General features: G+C 35.6%; 3 protein-coding genes across 4 annotated transcripts; all 3 read left to right on the plus strand.

Moving 5' to 3' along the window:
• The first annotated feature begins 2,051 nt into the window (after window positions 1-2,051).
• Window positions 2,052-7,978, plus strand: LOC129803444 (FGGY carbohydrate kinase domain-containing protein). Its single transcript, XM_055850021.1, has 3 exons — window positions 2,052-3,319; window positions 6,731-7,237; window positions 7,302-7,978. Exons 1-3 carry the CDS (start codon window positions 2,787-2,789, stop codon window positions 7,879-7,881), a joined length of 1,620 nt encoding a protein of 539 aa, XP_055705996.1. The 5' UTR covers window positions 2,052-2,786; the 3' UTR covers window positions 7,882-7,978.
• Window positions 7,979-12,979: 5,001 nt separating this feature from the next.
• LOC129803449 (arginase-2, mitochondrial) lies at window positions 12,980-24,807 on the plus strand. 2 transcript variants are annotated; one of them, XM_055850028.1, is made up of 4 exons: window positions 12,980-13,575; window positions 13,659-13,848; window positions 23,864-24,476; window positions 24,531-24,807. In XM_055850028.1, the coding sequence occupies exons 2-4, from the start codon at window positions 13,659-13,661 to the stop codon at window positions 24,604-24,606; spliced, it is 879 nt and encodes a 292-aa protein (XP_055706003.1). In that variant the 5' UTR covers window positions 12,980-13,575; the 3' UTR covers window positions 24,607-24,807. The 2 variants fall into 2 exon arrangements, with proteins under 2 accessions (XP_055706003.1, XP_055706002.1); XM_055850027.1 differs by having other exon boundaries at window positions 23,864-24,445.
• Window positions 19,645-21,867, plus strand: LOC129803458 (uncharacterized). Its single transcript, XM_055850041.1, has 3 exons — window positions 19,645-20,380; window positions 20,433-20,629; window positions 20,690-21,867. Exons 1-3 carry the CDS (start codon window positions 19,720-19,722, stop codon window positions 21,644-21,646), a joined length of 1,815 nt encoding a protein of 604 aa, XP_055706016.1. The 5' UTR covers window positions 19,645-19,719; the 3' UTR covers window positions 21,647-21,867.
• Window positions 24,808-24,931: the final 124 nt, after the last annotated feature.

Genomic DNA, 24,931 nt, shown 5'->3' on the forward strand with positions numbered 1-24,931 from the left:
TTCAAAAAATATCCTAGATTCCTACATCTTTCTACTTTGTGATTTGGTGAAAACATTAGAAAGAAATAACTTCAGGTGGTCAAGAAAAATTATTTTCTCTATGGATCACGGGTGACTCAGACGTCCTTAAAGGGTTAATAGGGAAATGCATACGAATTAGAGTTTTTTTGCTCCGAGCGCCTCAAATGACTGGAATCTATTCAGGTTTGTAAGAAAATCCAAGACCTTTCTCACGAACTCAAACATGATATCATTCGGTTGAGAAATGCGCTATTTGAAGCCTTTTTTTAACATTTGACCTTGAAAAACCGTTATTAGGAATGATTCAGCAATATATTCGTATATGGACGAAATGTCTACCTAAGTAGTTTCTAATTCTAAGAATATATGCAAAAATGCAAAAAAAAAATGCTGATAAATTTATTTATGTTGAGGTATCTTCGTTGCTTAGGATATCGATTTTGATCAATTTTATAAGTTAGCTAATATAGTTTAGTAAGAGACTACACCGACAACGACTTTCTAAACCAGATACTGTAATAAAAATTAAGCAATCATGGATGTAGTGTGCCTAAAAATTTTTTTTTGATGCCAACTTTTGGGGGTCTATCTCTTCTAGTTTACGAGATATTCGCGTTTAAAGATTTGCATGCAAAATATGCCTAAACAAATTTTTTTTTTGATGCCAACTTGATGCCAACATTATGGGTCCCGCTCAAAATCCCGAATTCTTAAAAGTGTGATACTCCCCACGATTGCACCCTCGCTTGCTGGAGGCAAAGGGAAGGGAAATTTTCTGTGTCTTGAGAAATTATTCTACACGTATTTTGAACATTCGGGATTTTAGCGTTCGTGATTTTAGCGTTCGTGATTTTAGCTTTCGGGATTTTGGCGAATCGGAATCAACCGCAAAAAATTAGGATAAAAAACGATTGATCACGAAGAGTGCGATTGAAGTAAAGTAAGTTGTACGTACAGTGACTTAATAGTACAAATTATCATTGGTTATTGTGTTATTAAACTACCAATATTATTTTAAATCTTTTAAGATCATGGAAAATGCCCATTTCGTGTAAACATCTAAATTTTTTGTCTGGAAATGAAATGGGAGTTTTTCATCCGTTGTGAATTTTTTAGTCTCCAAAGTTAGATGTACAGTAGACTCTCACTCAATCGGCTCTTTCTCAATCGGGCGACAAATTTTGTTGACAATTTCCACGTTTATAATTATGAAGCTAATTCGCTCAAATTCGCAGTAGTTCTTCCTATTTTATCGTGATTCTTTATAATTGAGCGCTTTTTGTGGAATTTACAAAGGCTTTGACGCCCAATTCTATCGCTAAACCGGATGACATTTTGCCCCATATTCCCGATTGAGAGAGAGTCTACTGTAATTCTGAATTAAAATGTAGGGGAAAGTATTCTCCCTTCGAACGTTCATGCCTTCGAATAATGTGAATTTCTTTTGTTTGTCGTAAGAGATTTTCATTAAATTAACACAGAATTATCAACAATTGATGATAAGCCAACTAATATTTAATGGAAATGCGCAAGTCTCTTAGGAAAACTAAAAGAAAATTCACATTATTCGAAGGCATGAACATTCGAAGGGAGAGTACTTTCCCCTACAAGATGTTCAATTACCTTAATTGTAGGCTTAAATAACGTGATATTTTTGACAGTCTCTTCTACGAAATTAATCTCTTTCAACGATTTAAAGAAAAAATTACATTATTCAATTTTTTAGGAAAAATATTTCTTAATGGTTTATATATTTATAAAAATATTATTTATAATAAAAGTTCAATAAATTCACTTTAAGCACTTCAAGCCATAACAGGACTATCAAGTTCAATTAGAAAATAATCGCAGAAAATGCTTTACACTTTCAACACAGTATTTTGTTGCCTTTCACTCTTATCACCGGTTTTTTACGATACTCCACTCCATAATGTTGATAATGATTAGCAATTGCAAAGAGAACATGAAGTTGGTGTGAAAGAGTGTACTCACACAATCTCAAGCAGCGATGAATTAACAGAAAATATAATGAAATTGGAGTTTGATCGTCAACAGGTGCGCATTGGGGCTTATTTTTGGGCTTGTCCAGGGCGAGATCTTGCATTTTTTTTTTGGACTCTGGTCCAGGGTATTATCTTACTGCAGAGCGATAACATTGACAAATATATCGACAGTCCTTATCACTTGCGGTGGTACTTTCTGAGAAGAATTAAATGGGAAATTCAACGAGGGTCAGCATAGAGTATTTTATGCTGACCGAAGCGTAAAAAAGATTTAATGGAATTTAGATAAAAAGAATCCCCAATTTTTTTTTTGTGATAAAATGCGGCTCAAATGGTGCTTTTTTGAGTCATAAATATACCACGAACCATGACATCTCAAGTGGTCTCTTATCGAAATTATTATCTAAACATGAGTAATGATAATGAGGTGCACTCAAACTGGAGATAACTTGTTTATAAACTCTATTAAAGCATGTTTTATTGAGCTCTCAGAGGTGTTCATCTTCAGATAATCTGAAGAGATTCTTATGGGGCACTTCGGTCTCCAACTACGCCCCTGAGTGGGCCCCTTCCCACATTCAGAGATAGTAATAAGAGAGAGAGTGGATTATTAGAGAGTCGTACATTGAGTTCATCTCTTTGGGTCACACGACCGACAATACTGAGCATTCCGCGAAAGAAGTCACCATTGCAATTGCCGCCAATTGAACTCTTCCCGTGTGTTGTGTCTTGTGGTCTTGTGAGGGCATTCTTCTCTGGCAAATGGAGTCACTCTTTATTGGTGTTGACGTGGGCAGTGGAAGTGCCAGGGCTGGACTCTTTACAGCTACTGGACAAACTCTGGAAACGTTCTCCGTAAACATTCCCACATGGATGCCCCTTGAGGATCACTATGAACAATCCTCGGAGGAGATTTGGAGTGCTGTATGCAAATGTGTCAAGCATATTGCTGGCCAGAGGTCTCCTCAATCCATCCGTGGAATTGGCTTCACAGCTACATGCTCCCTGGTTGCTCTCCAAGAAGTCGACAAACCCCTTTCTGTGTGTGTAGATGGAGTGGACAATAGGAATATCATCATGTGGATGGATCACAGGGCTGTCCAGGAGGCCAATGACATCAATGCGCAGAAGCATGAATTGCTCAAGTTTGTCGGTGGGAGAGTTTCCGCTGAAATGGAGTGCCCTAAAATTCTCTGGCTCAAAAGACATGCTCCCCAGTCATTCTGGGACAAAGTCACCAAACTCATTGAACTTCCGGACTTTCTCACATTCAAAAGTACAGGAAATATTGCAAGGTAAAAAAAAAAAATTGGCGGGATTTTTCTTTTTGGCGCGAAAAACTATTCAAGGGGCTAGTAACTTCCAAAGCGAGATTTACATACACAGAAAAAAATATTTTGTAAAAATGTTCGTAAATGTTTGTGAATTTCTATGGGGGACTTACGAAATGCTCGTAAATCGTATAACCCACAAGTTCGTAAAAGTTTGTACTTTTTCTACTTTTTTCACAAACATTGTTCGTAAAATGGTCATTTGACGAACATTTTTTGTACTTTTACAAACATTTCTTCGTAAATATTCGTAAACACACAAAAAATGTTCGTAAAATTTTGTCATTTGTTCGTAAATGTTCGTAAAATGTTCGACAGGAAAACAAACATTTACGAACAAATGACAGCATTTTGTAAAGTACCGGTCGGATTCTTAGGTTGGAAGGATTGATAGGAAATGGGCTCTCTTAAGCAACTAGCCACCACACCTTCTAGTACCCAGCCAGATTCCCCCGAGAGACCCAAGTCCACAAGTCCCGTCAAATAATATCTGCAGATATCTTTAAGATTTCTGTAGAGAAAATCTACACCTCTACAGAATATCTGCAGATAATTCTGTAGATATTCTTACGAATTTTATTTGGGCTTGGGACAAAATTCGTCAGAATATTTCGGCAGATTTTCTGACGAATCTCTGACGAATTTCTGTAGATATTCTGCCGATTTTCTGTAGATTTTTTCTACTTTCCAGACAAGATGTGTCAGAAGAGATGGAAAAATTTTTCACTGAAGTTTGCAAAATTCAATAGAGTTATTTTTTGTGATATCACGGTGTTTATATAAAATAAAGAATTCTGCGACGCCGTGTTACAAGTAGAGAAAAGTGAAGTGAAAACTTTAAGCAGAGTATCGACCTAAATTTCGTGTTTTTGTATCATTCCATGGGCGATTTTTAAAAAATTAGTATTTTTGCTCGCATCTTTTTACTTATTTAAAATGTTGAATCGGTAATGCTTGTTAAGCAGAGCATACCATTTTCTTTATAACTCCTACAGTTTCTACATAAATCAACAATATTTTTGTGAAGTAATGGACACTATGCCGATTTTCTCGGCAGAAATTCTACCGAAAATCTGTAGATTTTCTGCAGAAATTCTGCCGAAAATCTACAGATTTTCTAGCAGAAATTCAGCAGATAATCTACAGATTTTCTCTGAATACACTGGAATATATCGTTAAAATTCAAAAAACCTCAGAGTAAAATCGGCAGGTAGAATAATGATTTGACGGGGTCCTTCTTCTCTGACGTTCTAGACCGGACTGACTCTCTCGGCTCTCCAGCTTATAGGTACAGTGACAAAGACCCTGAAGGCAATGACACCGCAACGGCTTAGAAGCGGCCCAGGGACGAATTTGAATAGTAACGTTTATAACTGCCAGGATTATTGCAACGTATACCATTCATTGGAAATAATAGGTTTACAATCTTATGAAAATTTTTTGTGTGTTTACGAACATTTACGAACAAATGTTTGTAAAAGTACAAAAAATGCTCGTCAAGTGATCATGTTACGAACAACATTTGTGAAAAACGTACAAACTTTTTTGAACATGTCTGTGGGTTTTACGATTCACGAACATTTCGTAACTCCCCTAGGGGAAGGTTTTGAAGGTTCGTATTCAAAAAGGTGTCCAAGATTTAAGATTTTTTACTGAATGCCACACACACTGAATCAATTTTATCACTATATCAAAAAAATCTTTTACTTATTGGGTTCATAATTCTGCCTCACACAATTCCAGGAAGTCCTTGGATTTTCCTCTACAGGAAAATGAAAATGTAGCGGCATTTTTTACGAATGTGCATTGGTTAACTCAGCTTCGTACCACTTTTTTCCACCTCTGTAAGCCTCATTTTCCCCGAAAATATTACACCGGACACAAAAATTTGGGCATCACTACTTAGATGGAACTTTCATCTACTTGTTTTCACCATTTGTAGGAGGTATCACGCATTAAAAATCAATTTTAAGCTATTTTTCTAACACATGTTTTTTGACACTCGGAAAAGCAGTTAAGAGCTTGGTTAGGTATGATTCTCTCATAATCACACCTAATGTAATCCTCGAATTTTTTCTAACACCTCCAATTGGTCTTACAGAACATATTTCGGATGTAACTTATTTCAAAAATAACCAGTACCCAATTTAAAGTGAAATGTGGGAAGTTCCACTTTATAATAAGGAAAATTGAATGAGAAATACTCAAAAAACATCGAAGTGGCAATTAAAGAATCACATCTACCATAAGCAGTCTAGTTTCATCACTGCACAAATCAGAAAGTAGTAATCACACCTATTGTAATCCTTGTTTTTTCTCTAACGTCTCGAATCTGTCTTATAGAACATTTTTTGAACATCAGTGATTCTTAGAATTACCAGTGATTAATTTAAAGGAAAATGTGAAAAATTCCGCTTGAAAACAAATGAATGAATAAATGATGAAAAATTCTCAAAACGCACCGCACGGGCAATGAAAGAATCACACCTACCATGAGCAGATTCAGGCTTAATGTTTAATTTGACAGAAGCGAAATAAAAACATCTGATGAAGTCTTATTTTGATGGGGAAGTGCGTGTTTTCCTTCGAGATTTTAGTGAAAATTGTTTAATATCCCAAAATTTTCTTGTGAATTCATTCAGTGGAATTTCTACTGAGTTAAATATCCCGATTCCCGAGCGGCATGCACAGTGTGACTCAAAACAGTGAGGAATTCTCAAAGTCGGTGGTCAGTAATTTTGACAGATGATTTTACGTAGCTGCAAAATTCAATTTTCCTGGGCTGCAAGGGTGGTAATTTTTATGAATTCTCCTCCACCCACAAAAACGACCCCCTTCAAGCGAAAAATTTTCACGGTAAATATTAACCCTATTAAACCCTCTATAACTTGGAATAGTTGCTTTTTCGAAAAGACACTTGAAGTGTGAAAAAATGCATAAAATATTACACATCAAAATTACGATTTTAGGACCATTTTTTATTTTTGCCTTTTGGACCCAGGAAAAAAGGCCTAGGCTTCCAAGTTTGTCAGGAAATGTGAGATGTAGGACTAGCTTTTAGTTAGATTATATGTCCATGGATGAAATTCATTTAGTAACTTGGAAAAAAATCAACATTTACGAAGCTGCAATATTACGAAGGTGCAAAACCTTCCCCTATAGGAATTCACAAACTTTTACGAACATTTTTACAAAATATTTTTTTCTGTGTACGTGTAATTAATTTTCTGCACTATTTTTATCAATTTTATTCATATTTAGCACAAAATGAGAGACTATTGATAATAATTTCTACTCGTTTTATCAGTAGAAATCCATTGCAATTTGGCAGGATTATTTTATGCGGGGTATAGCCAAGATTTTCAATATTTACAGATCCCTCTGTTCGATGGTCTGCAAATGGAATTATGATGGACAAAACCATTCCTGGGATTCAAAATTTTTGCAATCTGCTGACCTTCTGCACCTCAGTGCTGGACATGAATTTCATCATCTTGCTGGAGATATTGTTGAGAGTCCCGGATCCCTCTTGGGAGGATTAACCGCTCTTGCAGCAAAAGATCTCGGACTTTTGCCAGGGACAGCCGTTGGTACATCTGTGATTGATGCTTATGCTGGAGCATTGGCTCTTTTGGGGGCAGAAACAGACAGTGGTATTGAGCTGAGAGAAAAGATTGCCCTGATCTGTGGAACTTCCACTTGTCACATTTGCGTAGCTCCTGAAATGGATTTTGTTGAGGGAGTTTGGGGCCCTTACAAAGATGTCCTTTTTGCTGGAATGTATGCCCATGAAGCTGGGCAGAGTGCCACTGGAAAGCTTCTCGATGACCTTCTATACTCTCATCCATCGTTCAACAAAATTTGCAATGAGATCAAGTCCAGGTATTATAAATTCTTCAAGTGTCACCTTAGTGGTTTCAATCCTAAAACCCAAGTTCAATTTCAGAGAACTTAAGGATGTTTATGAGCATCTCAACACTCTCCTAGGAAGATTGAGCCAGGAGAAGAACATCCCTCTCCATGAATTAACAGCAGATCTTCATGTTTGTCCAGATTTCCATGGAAATCGCTCCCCAATTGCCGATCCTACGCGTCGTGGGATGATCTGTGGACTCACACTGAATCACGAGCCCACAGATTTGGCTCTCATCTACCTGGCCACTGTTCAGGCTCTGGCCTATGGCACCAGGCAGATTTTGGCTCAATTTTCCCGCAAATTCCGTGCCATTCTCATTTGTGGTGGTCTCAGTCTCAATCCCGTCTACGTTGAGGCCCATGCAGACGTCTGCCAGGTGCCAGTGTTCATTCCCAGTGAACCTGAGAGTGTTCTCTTGGGAGCCAGCGTCTTAGGCGCATGTGCTGCCGGACTATATCAAAATCTTCCAGAAGCTGCTGCCAAAATGGGTGGGAAATCTCAAAGGATTGACCCGAAAGAAGCTTCTTACAGTTATCACGACAAAAAATTCAAAGTCTTTGAAAAACTACTAAAGGATCAAGCAGAATACAGGGATATTATGAAAGGATAAGCATTTTGCTATAAATGAATTGTGATGTGAAAAGCATTCCTAAATGCCATAAATAGAATTGATTCTTAAATGGAAATAAATATGTGGGATGATCTAATTTTAATTATTTTTCCCATCACTACTGCACTGACCTGCCTTGGTGATTTTCCTATTAACAATGCAAGTTGAAACAAACTGGATGATGTACATTGCACACTCGCAGTTTTCGTTCGATAATTCACACGTATTGAAAATAGAGAATTCATTGCAAGAATATAAATATTGTCATTTTTATTTAAAATGGATGAAAAATAAGTTAAATATTTTTACACATTCCTTGCAAGTACCCCGAGTTGCATTTATTCGAGGTGGCCTGTAAAAGAATCCTAGCTACCATAAGTTATCTGGACTTATCTGTGGTTTTAATAATGTCAGTAATCCCTCGATTGTAAGTTATTTACATATTTCGACTCTTTATCAATCAAGGGGTCGCATTTTGGCAGAATTTTGGAACTCTGAAGTTTCAATTTTTTTGGCGTCACGTTGCTTGTCCGTCCGTCCGTCGGTCTGTATGTTACCACCTCTACAGGCCAAACGGTTAGAGATAGAAGCTTTGGACTTACGAAGGATCTTCCTATAAGTCGACCACTGCATCATTAACAAATGCCCCTGATCCTTTCCCCGCCACTCCCCTTGCCCGTCGAAACAATGTTTTTTTCGGATTTCTAGAAAATGTATCGTAAGATTTTTTTTTCTTTGGATATACTTAGAAGAGCTTATCTATACATTTTGTCCATAAATGAAAGTACTGTAGAATAATCCCTAATAACGGGTTTTCAAGACTAAAGATTAAAACAAAAGTCTAGAGGAACCGTATTTATCAACCGAATGGTACCGTTTGGGGTCATTGGAAAGGTCTTGGAATTTCTGAAAAGTCTGAACCAGTTCCAATCGGTATGAACCTATAAGTAATTTTTATCCAAAAACAATAATACTAATCTATAGAAAAAAAAATATTGAGCGGCTATCTTTTTTATCTTGGAAGATATTGAATTTTGAATTATTGGATTTGTGACTTTTTGCCCCAGTCTCCCCTATACATATTTCGACTATTTAGCCCGAAGGGGTCGCATTTTGGCAGAATTTTGGAAAACTGAAGTTTCAAATGTTTGACGTCGTGTTGTTCCGTCCGTCTGCAGGGCCGTAGCGTCGGTAATTTTCAGTTTTATAACTATAACTGAAATTATGAAAATCGTCATTTTGATTTGGTATTGCTCAAGTAAGGCGTTATAGCTTGGAGTTTAATTCATTTATAAGTTAAATCATTCCTGATTCTAAATTATCTGGCCTTAGGGCCTCGACAGACCTGAGGATTAGCCAAGAGACGGCTTAGGGCTTAGCGTCATTATATTTGAAATAAAGATTAAACTACATTTCCATAATTTTCCACTAAGTCGTCTCTCGGCTTAAGTCGTAAGTATGTCTAGGGCATTACGGCTTATAGAAGCTGGAGTCGTACAGTGTCTAAAAATACCTAATACTAAAATCCTCCGAAAGCAGTGACATATCATATAAAAATATCTTACCTAAAAAGAATCTCTTTTCGAACATTTCCTTAATATGTTTAAAATTCTGTGCGCGAGAAAATTATTTGAAAAATATTCTTTGGACTTTATTTTTGTATGTTGCCAATCAAAAAATTCTAAAATGCATTATAACTTAATCTTAAACGAGCCTCAACAAGAAGCCAAATAGAAGTTTTTTATCAATAATTATTCAACAGAAAAAGTGATTTTGAAGTTTTTAAAATATTCAATGATTTACACTCTAAGCCCAGAAACATAAGAGGTCATGATAATATAAAATTACTTACTTACTTAAAGAAATATAATTGAAGTTTGACTTCCATTATATTGGTAAAAAAAGCAAGAATAAAATGCCATGTACAAAAAAAATTATTATTGACGCACGATGAAGCTTATAAATCCCGTAACCTCGAGGAAGATCGATTGAAGTGCTTAGTGCAATTGGTTAAAATCGTATGGAAAATCAAACGATAATTTTGTGAAAAATTTAAATATTTTCTCAAACATCTTAAAAAGAGAGAATATATCCATTAATTTGGCATTATTTTTAGTGAGTTAAAATTGGAGTTTTTTGATGATTAATTAAATTATATAATCTTCTTCAATGGTTCTGAGCAAAACAAGTGTAAAGATTCTTACACTTCCTACATAAAAAAACTCAATATATATCCTTTTCTCATTTATGCGCATTCTCAAGATAGTTAAGGGGTTACGTGGATCAAGAAGACTAAAAAATATAATACTTTCTAAATTTTTTTCAGCATATTAAAAAAAATTATTTAATTCAAGCTCTTTGGCATATAAAAGTACATCATTAACATAACTATTTTTTTTTAATTGAGGAACTCAGACCAACAAACGCTATTTTAATAGGGAAATGCATACGACTTAGAGTTTTTTTGCTCTGAGCGCCTCAATTTTTCATTAAAAAAATTTAAAAATCTTGTCATTGAAACCTGATTTTTGGAGATTTTTCTTTTTTTGAAAAAAAAAACATACTTTTCGTTAAAGATGTTTTCTCGGAATTGGTCCATCTAAAATCCAAAAACCAAATATTTCTTGTTTGCTTATAAGTTAAACTAATCTTTGAACGAAGGATTTTATGTTGACTTGATCAAAACTTATTCTACATTCTACAAGACGAAACGTAGTATAAAACACGTCAAAACTGGTATTTTTGTGTATGAAATTTTCTTAAAAATTCAAATTTCATTTTTTGAAAAAACCTTCGTTCAGAGACAAGTTCAACTCATCACGTAACAGGAAATATTTGGTTTTTGGTTTTCAGATGAACCAATTCTGAGAAATCTTGTCCGTCGAAAAGTATGTTTTTTTTTCAAAAATCTCTCCAAAAATCAAGTCCCACAGGATAAATTTTTAAATGAAAATTTCAGGAAATATAGTTTGAATGTTGTACTTTTAAACGACGAAGAGCTTGAACTAATTATATTTTTTATTATTTGGTTAAAAATTAGAACAAAATCTGCTGTTTTTTTTGTTAATTTTGGCCCCTTAAGTATATGTATCGAAGAATTAGAATAATATATTTCATTTTTAAAATTTGTCTTTTTGAATAATGTTTTTTTTTTGTTTTAACTTATTCTCTTACATTCAAGAGAAGTAGGACGGAAATCGACTAACCAATATCAATCAAAATTTTGACTAATGCCCTACCTTAAATTCTACTCTAGCTACGACCCTGTCCGTCTGTATGTTACCACCTCTACAGGCCAAACGGTTAGAGATTGAAGCTTGGGACTTACGAAGGACCCTCCTATAAGTCGGCCACCGCATCATTAACAAATCTAGGAATGTGACGTTCTTTGTGTCTGTGGGGTAATTCAAACTACCCCACACTTGTGTGTTTATCCGTTTTCTCCAGCTTCTTGTGGAGTAGGGGACTTGATGTCGGCAACCCCGCCATTGACGTAGCCCGTTATTGGGCAAGACATGTGTAAATTTTTATGCCTCGACACGATTAATAATAATAATTAACAAATGCCCTTGATTTTTCATGGAACTTCTAGAAAACGCGTCGTACGATTTTTTTAATCTTTGGATATATTTTAGAGGTTACCTAGGCGGACATTTCGTCCATGTATTAAAGTACCGTTGAATCATTACCAATAATGGAGTTTCAAGGTTAAAGGTTGAAAAAGCTCTAGGAATCGCATTTATCAACCGAATGGTACCATGTTTGGGCTTAGCGGAAAGGTCTTGCAATATCTGGAAAGTCTGAACCAGTTCCAATTGGTATGAACCTATGAGTATTTTTTATCCAAAAACAATAATACTATTTATTTCTTTCTAAATAGATTTTCCCTATCGGCTCTGTGAGCTGAGTAAAAGAGCTGACTTTAAATAGCTCCATATAAAAAAGAGAACTTGCCATGGAGGTGATATACGCCTTTTCACGAAACACTCTTAAGTATGTTTCTATGTGATATGCCAGATGAATTTTGCCAAAAAAAAATCATCTCGACTGAAGTATATTCTTAAATTTCAAACATTTAAATATAGGTATATAGGGTATACTGGGGCATTACTAAAAGTGGTTTTGTTGCAAACACAGACTTTTATGTCTACACTACTCGAACTTATGTCAACCAACTCTTCAGTGGACAAGGATCTTTGTAGTGTTTATGAATTCATATAGATCTCGTTCTCTGAAGTCTAATATCGAATTAAAAAATCGCAGTGTTTACAACTGCCCCGTGTTTAGTACTGCTCCAGTTTCCCTAGTTCAGCCAAAATGAAATTTTACATCGAAATTGATGTAATAGCAAAGTGACGTACTGATAATTGCTACAGTATGCAATATCTCTTTTGACAAAGTCACCAGAAATATTGCAATCTATAAGTCTAAATGTTAAAAATATAAATAATTTTACTAATGTAAAGTCGGACAGTGCTGAAAGTCGGACAGTGTTGAAAGTCGGACACATCTTAAGCCGAATTATGGAAAAAGACCTCAGAGCATATAATTTAGGGGAAAGTGGGGCACCTTTTAAATTGGGATTTTTCTCCTATGTTGAACTGAGCTATATCATAATGTAATTTAGCTTCTCAATCTGTGTACAGCTGAATTATATTACAATAATGTCCAACGCACAATAACTTTTGTTTTGTAAACATGTTTATGACATTTGAGTGAGAGTGAATGAAAGCGAGATCTAGTCATCTCGCTCTCTCTCATATGAAATTTTGAAAACATGTTTACAAACAAAATTTATTGTGCGTTGGGCATAATGCTCAATTTTATTTAAAAATAGTAGGTGAAAAATCCCAATTTCAGAGGTGCCCCACTTTCCCCTACATAATATGAACTTGAGCTCTTAAGTGTCCGCCTTTCCGAATTTTGCCAGCCAAATTTGAACGTAATAAGTCTAATAAGTGATTGAATCATGAACTATCACAAGCTTCTCTACATTTATAACTCAATATGCTCAATATATGTAAATCAATGCTCTCTCGTCCTCTGGGAAAGCGAACTATTAATAGCAATTCTAAATGGAAATTGATTGATTTGCATCAGTCTTCCACGGAATTTTCTCGCGGAATGGTGCTTTTAGCAATTTTCCTCTGTTTGGCGCCTTTTTTCGCCATCACTATTGTCTGCCTCCTTATGCAGAGAGTCAGGAATTTTAGACGCCTTCACGATTGTCCGGAAAAGTATCCATATACCCGACCACGTCTCATCTTCAGCCCCATTCACGCTTCTGCTGATATGGGACAGAGAATTTGGGTTGTTGAGAGTGTGTGATTATTCTTCAGGCATTTGAACAAAGTTAAAAAGAAATTGCCTGTCTCTTTCTCGAGAAAAAGGAGTGGCTAAATCCCAATTTGTAGATAATCCCCGAAATTCTAGGAATTTTCCACTATACATGTTCTGGAAAACAACCAGCATGGGTTTTTGAGATCGAAAAAAAAACCTTTAACCAGAGTGTGATAAGGAAAGAGTATGTTTTGGTGAATTTTTCTATAACTGGTGAGTTTTCACGACCTTTTTTGGGACCATGCTCCGAGGAGCAGATCGTCAGTTATCTTCTGCCTGTCGTGCCATAAGCAACTTTTTCTCCAAAACACTCCTCAAATCTCACTTCTTCAATTCAGTCTAAATTTTTACAAGGTACCACGAAGATTTTCTTGGCTCTGGTCAGGATTTTTCTTAACTTAATGTTTGCTTTTTGTTTTTGTGATTATTTCCAAAAGATGTTCCAGACACTTCGGCGAGCTCTGCATCAAATCCAGCGACAACCCTGTGCTGATGTCCGGAGGCAATTGCAGAAAATCGGACTACTTGGGGTACCTTTTTCACGTGGTCAAAAGAAATTTGGGGTAGAATGTGGCCCCAAAGCCATCAGAGAAGGTGGACTTTTGCAAGAAATCACAGATATATCAGGTAATTATAATTATTCATTGACTTAATTTAGTAAATTATACGCACATGTTATTCCCTCGTGATTCTGCCACGACTCCATAAATACAAATTCTGTTATCAACATCCCACAAAGTCATCAAATGATCGAGACCCAGAGAAATCAAGGAAATGATAGAGAATTCAAATATTCCTTCTCTCCAGATTGGTTTGGGATTTTTTTTGCTGTGTGTGGCGAGTCTTCGTCTCCTATCACAAGATTCCATTGAATTTTTTTTTCCCTTAATTTTAATGTTAATATAGAAGATCATTTTGCCGGAGATGTAAACAAACTCTGACGAAAACACTTTTTGTTGTGGGTTGGAGTATATTAAACAAATCTCTCTAAAATATTCCTATAAAAGCCTCTTATCAAGAAATTATTTCTGGAATATTCTATCGCAATCTCATTGCAGCTTGATTGAAGAATAACATCTCAATTAATCCTCGTACGCAACATGTAGAACCCCTTCTTATACCTATGTTATATATTAACACTAATGATGTCCCTTTATCATTCCATGAACAAAAGGAAAGGATTGTTGATTACTTTCCAAATATTTACTTTATGGACAGTGGATATTTTTCACAGTGAATTTTCACCTCTCCACATCATGAGAACCATTAATTTACTCGAAAGTATTATAAATAGTTGCAGACAATTTTTCAAATGTTAAGGCATGAAACATTCTTTGAAATGTTCCTAAATTTCATATAAGTCCAGGAGAGTCCTCGACTTAAAGAATTATTAAGTGGATAATACACATTTTTATCCTCAAAACGATTTTGATACTCTTGTCTTAAAGAATCAAGTAGGGGAAAGTGCTCTCCCTTCAAACGTTTATGCCTTCGAATAATGTGAATTTCTTTTGTTTTTCTTAAGAGATTTACATTAAGTTATTAAGGAATTATCAACAATTGATGATAAGCCAACTAATTTTTAATATAAATGTCTAATTCTCTTAGGAAAACTAAAAGAAAAATCACATTATTCGAAGGCATGAACGTTCGAAGAGAAAGTACTTTCCCCCGCTTCTATTGAAAAATGTCTGCATTTTTTTGCGGAAAAAGGAGATTTAAATCGATTTGTTAACATATATTTTCAATACTTTTCTTTATCTAAAACGCTCCATTTCTGCCATTTATATATCCGGCACACCTTTTATATCAGAATAATTTCATGAAATCTAAATTCACGTCTCTTTCTTTCTCCAAAGTTTTACAAATAACTATCTCACTCTTTCGTACTCTTCTTCTTCTTTTGAATATCACAACAAATTCAATTTAGTTCAATGCAGTTTTGGGCGCGAAAGAATGAGATAGACATACAAAAAATCAAATGGATTTGAATTTGGATTTCATGAAATTTTCCTAATCTGAAGGGTGTATTGTAGTCATTACAATTAAAAGAGTTTATCATTAGCGTTTAATAGACAACTAATTTTAAGGGGATTATGATGTTTTTTTCAAATTCCAATGAAAAATGAACTTTTTTTTGGCACTTTACTGTTCTCAAGTGCTTCTGCATAATCAAATTTTCTTATTTGCATTGGTTTCTGTCATGACTGTTTAGTGAGTTTTAGAACTAGAACAACGGCGAGCAGTAGAGACAAGAACCAATACAAAGAAAAGTCGATAATGCCGAAACACTTGAGATCAGTAAAATGCTAAAAGAAACATATTAATTTTTCATTGGAATAGCAACATTAACCACCATTATGGACATTTTTCCCACTAAAATTATTTTGCAGTAATCAGGTAGTTATGGAATATTCCAGAGATAGCTAGAAATTGGTCAGATAGGGGAGACTGGGGCAAAACTTGTCAAAACGCATATTTAATTCTTTCACGAGCTTTGAGAAAACTTAAACGTTTTATAATGAGCATATTCTTATAGGAAATTTACTGCTCTACGACATTTCAGAAGACTATTTTCCTCTATCTCGAAAGAAATGTGATTTTCGAATCATTTTCTAAAAACTCCGGCACACCTTTTAGTTTAAGAAAATTTCATGAAATCAAAATTCACGTTCTTTTATTTCTAACACGTTTTGTATTATATAGCCATAAAAGTTTATTTTGGAGATTCTCAAAATTGCTGGGGCAAATTTTGTCAGTCTTCGGATAATTTGGGACGTTTTACTCTCGCAAACATTAAAAGTATCAATTATAGGAAATTTATTCCTCTATAACTTTGTCGAAGATAATTTTTCCCTATCTTAACGAGAAATGTGCTTAAATTGAGCTAATCAGTATTGATATTTTCTGTAAGCCAAATATTCCAAAAATAGGGCTCAAAAGTTCATTTTTTTTAGATTTTACATAATCCTTCCTCAAATCCCTTGAAACTTTGTTAGTTTAAGAAGGTTCATGAAGGTTATCTATAATAAAAATATCAAGCCTCAGTATCTGTTAGTTTAGAAAATAGTGAATATTGAAATTTTCGTTTTGACAAATTTGCCCCAGTCTCCCCTATTTTTTCATAATTTTTAAATCTTTACTGTAAGTATAACGAAAAGAATATTTAAATGCTTTGAATTGACGGAATTGACCTATTGATTTAATGATTATTATCATCTCATTATATTTAAACTGAATCTAATTTGAACTGAATTTAATTTTGAAAGTCTTTTGATTTAATAATTCTCTCCTAATCGTTTTCTCATTTTACTGCTCGGCCTCAAAGAGAGAGCAGTTATATATTTTTTTGTCCAAGCTTCCGGGAAAGCTCGAACTCATAAGATCCCAAATAGACTTAGGTTAATCTTCCAAGAATATTTAACCTGTAAATTAGGTAGTGGAAAGTACTCTTCCTTCGAATGCTCATGCCTTCGAATAATGTGATTTCTTTTCTTTTTTCTAAGGAACATACACATTTATATTAATTATTAATTGGTTTATTATCAATAATTGATAATTATGTGAAAATTGTGTGTAAGTATATTAGGAAAAGTATGTAAAAGAAATTCATATTATTCGAAGCCATGAACGTTCGGAGAGAGAGTACTTTCCCCTAAAAGAAATCTATGCAAAGGACCTCTAATCGAAAATCCTAAGCTCGGCATTTCTTTGAGGATTAGCTAAGACTAAAACTTAATAGAAAATTTATGGAAATGTATACACTTCATTCATTAACTCTATTATAATTGCTCTTAATCGTCTTTTGGTACAAAATGAGATATGTTACAGATCCTAAATTACCCCAAAAGTCAATTATAGTTACTTAGAAACCTCATGGCATCGTACCTTAATTAACGATATGATGTTAATCATGATGTTTTTTTCCATAACTCCGTACAATTAAATTTTAGAAACAAATCCGAAGCGACAGAAAGTTAAAGACCTTGAAACTTGCCCCAAAGTGGAGGAAAAATATATTCTTTAAAGTTTTTATAATTTTTGACTGATAAATAATCAAAAATGTGCAGAAATACCTTTTAACCCGTTATTGGGTGTAGTTTGAGTGTATTTCAACATATGGAGGAATAAAGCTCTAAATGAAATGAATTAATAAATCAAACAACCCATTTTCAATATACTGATAGACGAAATCCCGAAAGCTAAAATCTCCAAATCCAATTGATCGAAATTCAATATTCCGAATGGGTTAAAATCCTGAAAGCCAAAATCCTGAAATGCCAAAATCCTGAAAAGCCGAAATCCCGAATGGATCAAAATGCCGAAAACTAAAATCTTGACAGCCAAAATCCCCAAATGGGTCAAAATTCTGAAAGTCAAAACCCCGAAAATACAAAATCCCGAAATTCTGAAAAACCGAAATCCCGAAGACTAAAATCTCGACAGCCAAATTCCCCAATAGATCAAAATTCCGAATGTCAAAACCCCGAAAATACAAAATCCCGAAAGCCATAACCCCGAATTACGGGCTTCATACCTAAGGCTTAGCCATATGGCTCAACTGCTCTAATTTCTTATAAATCACTACTTTTTGGAAAAATTTAACTTAGGATTGGATTATTAAAGATAAATAATCTATTAGTTTCTCAAAAACCAATACAATTGCCCGCTATTGAGGATTGTGAGACCTTCGAAAACTGGGCTAAACCTCTAGTCTGAAGACAGCTAATGGGTCAAAATCTCGAAAACCAAAATCTCCACAGCCAAAATCCTCACTTTGTCAAAATTCAGAAAGTCAAAATCCCTAGAAAAGACAAAATCCTCAAAGCCAAAATCCCGAATGTCAAAATTCTGTAACACCAAAATCCCAAAAAGCTAAAATCAAAGAAGCCAAATTATCTAAAACCAAAATCTATAATGCCGGCTTCAGACCTAAGGTTTAGCCCAGTTCCCGAGGGTTTCAAAATTCAAAATAGCAACCAATTTTATTGATTTTTCAAAACTTAATGGATCACTCATAATATCCAATCTTAAGTGATAATTTTCCATAATATCTTGAATGATAAAAAATTAGAGAAGGTAAGCTATATGGCTAAGCCTTAGGTCTGAAGCCCGTATAATAGTCAAAAATCCTGGATTTGGGCGTTCGGGATTTTGACCGGGACCCATCAATATTTTTTCTTTGTTGAAGGTGTGAGAAGAGAATGACAGTTACTCAAAGACCCCACAACCCTAGCATTAACCGTTCCGCCTGTAGTTTTGTAGCTGAATGGAAATCCATATGGGTAAAATGCGTAATAATATTTTTGGTGGAAACTTCATATTCCTCAAAATTTTACAAAAAAATATAATATATTTTAGAAAGTGAGATTTCGAAATATTATTCAAGATTGAGTAATTATAGGAAAGTATGGAATAATTCAGACAGCTCAAGTTTATTTTCAATTTTTTTCCCAATGTTTTTGAATCTTTTGAATTATATTCAAGTTACCCAAGTCCAAATATTTTGTGTATATTTGAAATACAATATATTTCTAAAATCATTTACGCCTGGACTGACCAACCTTCCCCTATTGCTCTTTCTGTGTAATTCGAGCAATGAAATCGATGAGAGAATTTTAACCTTAGAGTGTTACTGTACAGTTTATACGATTTATACCCGCTTTTACAATAGCTGTACTACTCTGGTGCCCAAGTTAAAAATGTCGACTTTGTAAGTAAATGGGTTAATCAACCTTGGTAAATTTAGCATATTAATTTATCAGTTAATCACAATAAAAAAAATTAATGATATTTAACGTATTTCTAGCACCATTTGGACAAATATGTTGTTAAATTCTTAACAAGCAAAAACAGTAAAAATTAAATTTCTTTTAGTATTCATATGTGCGACATTGTGAAAATTATTTTGTTTTAGATTTAGCCTTGTTCGTGTTTATTCTGAGATAAGAATGTGTTATTATTATTTTTTTTAATTTAATTTTTGAGATAGAAGTATTTTCTTTTATTTTTCATTGGTCAAGATAGGTCAGGAATATAAAAATCAACTTCACAGAAATAGAACATCGACTTACATGTCCGTTCAAAATTGTTCGATTCAACATTCAATTGCTTATTAAGGAATATTTCATAAAATTTCTTCGCATTTTAATCCTAAATCTATGGTCCCTTTATGCGTTACATTAATTTCTATTTGTGAATAAACAATAACATAATATTGGAGCAATATGTGGCACTTATATAAGTATCTCTGTAGAGACTTTATGCCGCAACAGTCTGAAGAGAATCAGTGATAGAGTCCTGAAGATGAGGCATTGTCTTGTTATTTGTGGTATTTTAATAAGCCTTATCTTTCACTGCAATTTATGCCGTAATCTTACAACACTTCGTGAGAATTCCGTAATAGATAGATTTACTAGATTCTCAAAGAATGTTCCCGAAATTTTTAGTGATTTAAAAACCGTTGTGATTGCTATTGATGGAGATTACGACGAATCCATGGAGTTTTTGGAAGATCTTGTGCCTGATATAAAGAGGAATCACAGTGTCTTGGTGTATTACTTTAATTGGACTCTTGAAAAGAGGGATTTGTGTCATATCCACTGGCAATATGAATCAATGAAAGACCTTGTAATTCATGAGAAACATCGTCGGAAGCGCTCGATATCAGGAAATGGGAATATTCTATCGTCTTTTCAAAATACTTGGTTTAGACGTTCAATTACCGGCTACATCCTTGTGTTATCCCTTAAAATGCTCATGAATACTATGGAGTGCATCGTAGAGCCTTTGGGAGTATATCTTATTATCATCGATACCCCAGCCACAGAGAGTGTCCTTGATATTGTAAGGGAAAAACTCTTGATTGGATGGGCAATTAAGAGATCATACCAAATCTACGTGATGCTTCTCAATGAAACCTTCACTTTGCATCCATTTGCCCAGGATCCAATGAGAAATGATTCCTATGGGGTTCTCATGAATTTTAATCAAAGACCTCCAAATATCCTGAAAGACCTCAATGGGTATCCTCTGAGAATTGAAATGTTCCACTCTGCATTCAACTTCGAAAGGAGAGATCCACAAACAGGAGAAGTAAGATTCGAAGGAACTGATGCTGAAGTTATGAGATCTCTCAAGGATTTTATGAATTTTTCTGGTAATATTTTTGCATAAGGTGATATCAGGAAACAAATAAAGGTGTTCTCCAGTGATTTTCCAGGAGCCAGATGAGGATTATTTCGGGTATAGGCTGCCCAATGGAAGTTTCACGGGAACTATTGGTAGGATTAGCACTGGAAGGAGTGACTTAGCATTGACAGGGTTCTTCATCAAGGATTACTCCAATCCCGACATGGACTTTACAATGCCCGTGTATCTGGATGAGTTGTGTTGCGTTGTCCGAAAGGCAAGATATTTGCTTCTATAAAGCAAAATTCTTTACCTAAAAATTTTCTGTAATCTCCAGGCCAAACAGATTCCTAAGTACTGGATCCCCTTGCTCTGCTTTGATCCTCTAGTTTGGTTATGCCTCTTCCTCAGTATCTTCGCATTAAGTGGAATTTGGAATGGTATTCGTTGGTGCGAGAGTCACATATTCCCAAACAGAGAACTTCTCGTTAAGCACTACAATCTCTCCAAGAGGGTCCTCAACAGCAAAAGAAGTAGTCTGATGACGCTACAACTCATCGTAGATACAACAATGTTGCTAATCTCTTCACCTTTGAGACGAATGACGCGTGTCACGAGTGAGAGAATCTTCCTTTCCTCCGTACTACTCATGGGAGTAGTTGTTGTAGCCATCTTTCAATCCAATCTCAGTACAGCCTTCACCCATCCCATTTACTACCGCGATATCACCAGCCTCCAGGCATTGGATAATGCAAATCTCCGTATTACAATCAAGTACATAGCCATGCTGGATGATCTCTTTCCCCCAGAAGCTTCAGAAATCAGCCAACATTTGCGTCATAGCATCAAACTCGTCAACATCTCGAGTGAGCCTATGATAGAAATGGTGATGGAGTACCCAAATCTTGCAACAGTTACCAGAAAATCCACAATTCAACTTGAAAATGCCAAGTATTTTCACACAGGAGAAGTCTTTATGGTTCCAGAATGTCCCAAAATGTACAATCTTGCCTATGTTCTGCGCAGAAACTCAGTTTTATCCAAAAATGTGAATTTTGTCCTACTACACCTAACCAGAGGAGGCTTCCTGGAGAAGTGGATACAAGACATGAACTACAACATGACCTGGCACAATCGCAAAACTCTCGGATATAGTGAAGAAGAAAAATTTCGCATCTTCAATCTCCTTGATCTCCAATTACCATTTTATGTGCTATTGATAGGAAACACCAGCAGCTTCATAGTACTCCTCGTAGAGATTTATCAAACCAAAAGATCACTAAAAACAAACTGATTCATATTTTCTAATAAAGCTTTGCATAGTGATAAAAGCTCCCTTCTATGTTCCAAAGTATCTTTTAAGCTGGCTACTAGACAAAATTTATTGCAATATTTCTATTCAATATCCAATATTGACAATGATTGCCTCCACATTGCAAAGATTTATTGACATAAAAGTTTCAATATTGAAGAAAATTGTCCAGTGTGTAGGCAATTATTGCAATATTTTTTTCAATATGGTGCATTTTTGGGTGTGATTCCTTCATAATCACGCCTATTGTAATCCTCGGATTTTCTAAAAGTGCTTCGATCAAGCTGAAATTCACAGGGTATATGTTTTGTACATCCCTGATGCCGAAAATGGTAGGCCGCCATTTTTGGGTCCGGCCGGCCGTCCGAACGTCCGTAGTACGCAATATCTCCGGTTGGGAAAGAGAAATCTTCATACATTTTTTTTAAATACATCTACTTGCACGTACGACGATTTCTATGCTATTATTTTTTTGAAAAACCGGTTCTAAACCGGTTTTTCTAGGTTTTCTCGAAATTGGCCTATACAATTTGAACCATTTTATGGTCACGTTGTAGCGCTACTTGAGTAGACCAATTAAAAAAAATTGGAGATTGCTCCATGATTTCTCGAGATATTTCAAGTTGAAGATTGTAATTTTTAAAAAAATTTGCTCGTAGAGTCGTTGGGTGTGAAAAAAGCGGGAGAAGCGGCGTGACACCTGGTGTTTTTTACGAATTTTCGCGAGCCGCCAAATTTTTCGCGGATTGAAGGAATCTTCTTCATTCAGAACATCACAGAAATGCTGGGGATTTCCTTGTTCAGTCAGGACACATCTCTTCCTGCTTCCGCCATAAAATCCCAGATTCTTGGAATTTCGCTGTACATTTTGTCAAATCTTCCCAAGAACCCAGCTAAGGTTAGCACTTCTCACCTGCTTTCTCCAAGAAATCACAGATCTTTTAAGATTTTCTTTAGTATTTTACAGAGTATACCTAAAATATTCAACTCAGTTAGAAGATTTCTGTTGATTCCTCCAGAAATCATAGATCTTCTCGGGTTTTCTTTTTTATTTTGTTAAGTACACCCAAGATACCCAAGGTGATCAGAGGATTTCTCCTGGCTCCTCCAGGAAATCACAGATCTTCTGGGATATTTTGTTGTATTTTGTTAAGGACACACGAGATACATAAGTTGATCAGAAGATTTCTCCAGGTTCCACCAGGAAATCACAGATCTTGTTCGATTTTCTTTTGTATTTTGTCAAGCACATCCAAGATACCAAAGTTGGGCAGAAGATTTCTCCTGATTCCTCCAGGCAATCACATATCTTCTGGGGATTTTCTTGTGCATTTTGTCAAGAACACCCAAAATACCATAGTTTGTCAGAAGAATTCAGCAGGATATACAGCAGAATCTGTGGTGCTGTCTACGATGATATTCTGAGATGTCTTCATGTTCATAAACATGCTAATTCCAAGAGATGTTTTCGATGATTGAAAGGATTAAGATTAAGATTTGTCTATGGGTCGGTTATATTCCTTGCGGACCGCTGCACCAAGGCCACTTATTTGGGCCCATTATGTACTTCCCATTCTCCTGTTCTATCTTAACCCCCAAGGCGAGTAAACCTGCTCCATATCACAGTGCTCTGTGTGCGTTCTAATACACACAGTACCGCTTTACATCACGGTAAACCAACCTTGTTTTGTGGATCTGGGCAGTGAATGAGTATTTGTATTCGACTGAACTCTGCATGTCGAAACGTATTTCCTATACCAACCTTTCGTTTTAGGCGGTTCATTGTCAATGTATTTGCATTACTTTTCCATTCATTCACTGGATGAACTCGAGAGTATTACAGCAGCTGAAAAATCTGTAGCTGCCCAGTCTCGAACCCAAGACCTCACAGTCATAGAGCCACTACTCTATCCACTGATCCACTGAGGCCTTGATTGAAATGAACTGAATCTCTGACTAGAATAATATTTTAATAAGTTGTAATATTGAAGTTTTAATATTGAAGTCAATTTCTCTAGTATGTAGGCAAATATTGAAATATTGGTTTCAATATTCGCTTCAATATTGAAGTTTTATTTCAATGTCACTTTGAAATGTTATTATTGCAATATAATTTGCCTAGTGTGTAGACAGCTTTAGGGTGAAGCTACCCAAAAGGTGATACTAAAAATTTCCGATCTTCTTGCTTTGTTCTTGCAGATGAGCTTCAAGTCAAAGACTTTGGTGATATCACCTACGAACCCAAGGCCACACAGATCAAACCGCGCAATATGCTCGGATATGACGATGTCGTAGCCTGCAATCAGCGTCTGTCTGAGAAAGTCTTTGAGATTCTATCAGATGATCGGATGTGCATAACACTCGGTGGTGATCATGCCATTGGAATTGGTTCTGTAGATGGTCATGTGCGTCAGCGGAAAAATATTGCAATTGTCTGGGTTGATGCTCATGCTGATCTCAATACCAACACATCATCCACCTCTGGAAATGTCCATGGGATGCCATTGGCTCTCCTGGCTGAGGAATTTGCCGGAATGTGGCCATATCTGCCAAATATGGACTGGCAGGTACCACGAGTCTCAACCAAGAATATTGCCTACATTGGACTGAGGTCAGTAGATGACTTTGAGAAGGACATGATTGCCAGGTACAATATTACAGCCTTCGGAATGAGAGATGTGGATAAATATGGCATTCATGATGTCATCAACATGGCTCTGGAAGCCATTGATCCAACTGCCGATAGATCCATCCATCTTAGCTTCGATATTGATGCCCTCAGTAAGATCAACCATCAAGATCAACCTGCCAGGTGATCTCATATCCCACACAGTGACCTTCAATCTCAATTTACTGATATTTTCAGATCCTCTCGAGGCACCCAGCACAGGAACATCTGTCCCAGGCGGATTGGCTCTCCGGGAAGGCATCCACATCGTTGAAGAAGTACACAAAACCCGACGACTTAGCGTAATGGACCTCGTTGAAGTGAATCCTCAGATTGGGAATGAGCAACAAGTGAAAGACACCGTGAATGCCGCAATTGAAATCATTAAAGCAGCCTGTGGTAATTATAGGTAAAACACAGAGACTTCTTGTACTCTCTCTCTACTCGAATAAAGATGATCCTATTTTAGAACTTATATCCTTTGTTGTTATCATTTGAAAAATCTTCTGAGGATTGCGTGTTGCGTGCATTTTTGTTCTCAATTCCTTAATTACTTATTGGGGTCAGTGTATCGTGGGAATCCTTCCGGGTGTTGTCTG

Source organism: Phlebotomus papatasi, chromosome 2 (assembly GCF_024763615.1).
Source record: "Phlebotomus papatasi isolate M1 chromosome 2, Ppap_2.1, whole genome shotgun sequence".
Classification (NCBI taxonomy): Eukaryota; Metazoa; Arthropoda; class Insecta; order Diptera; family Psychodidae; genus Phlebotomus; species Phlebotomus papatasi.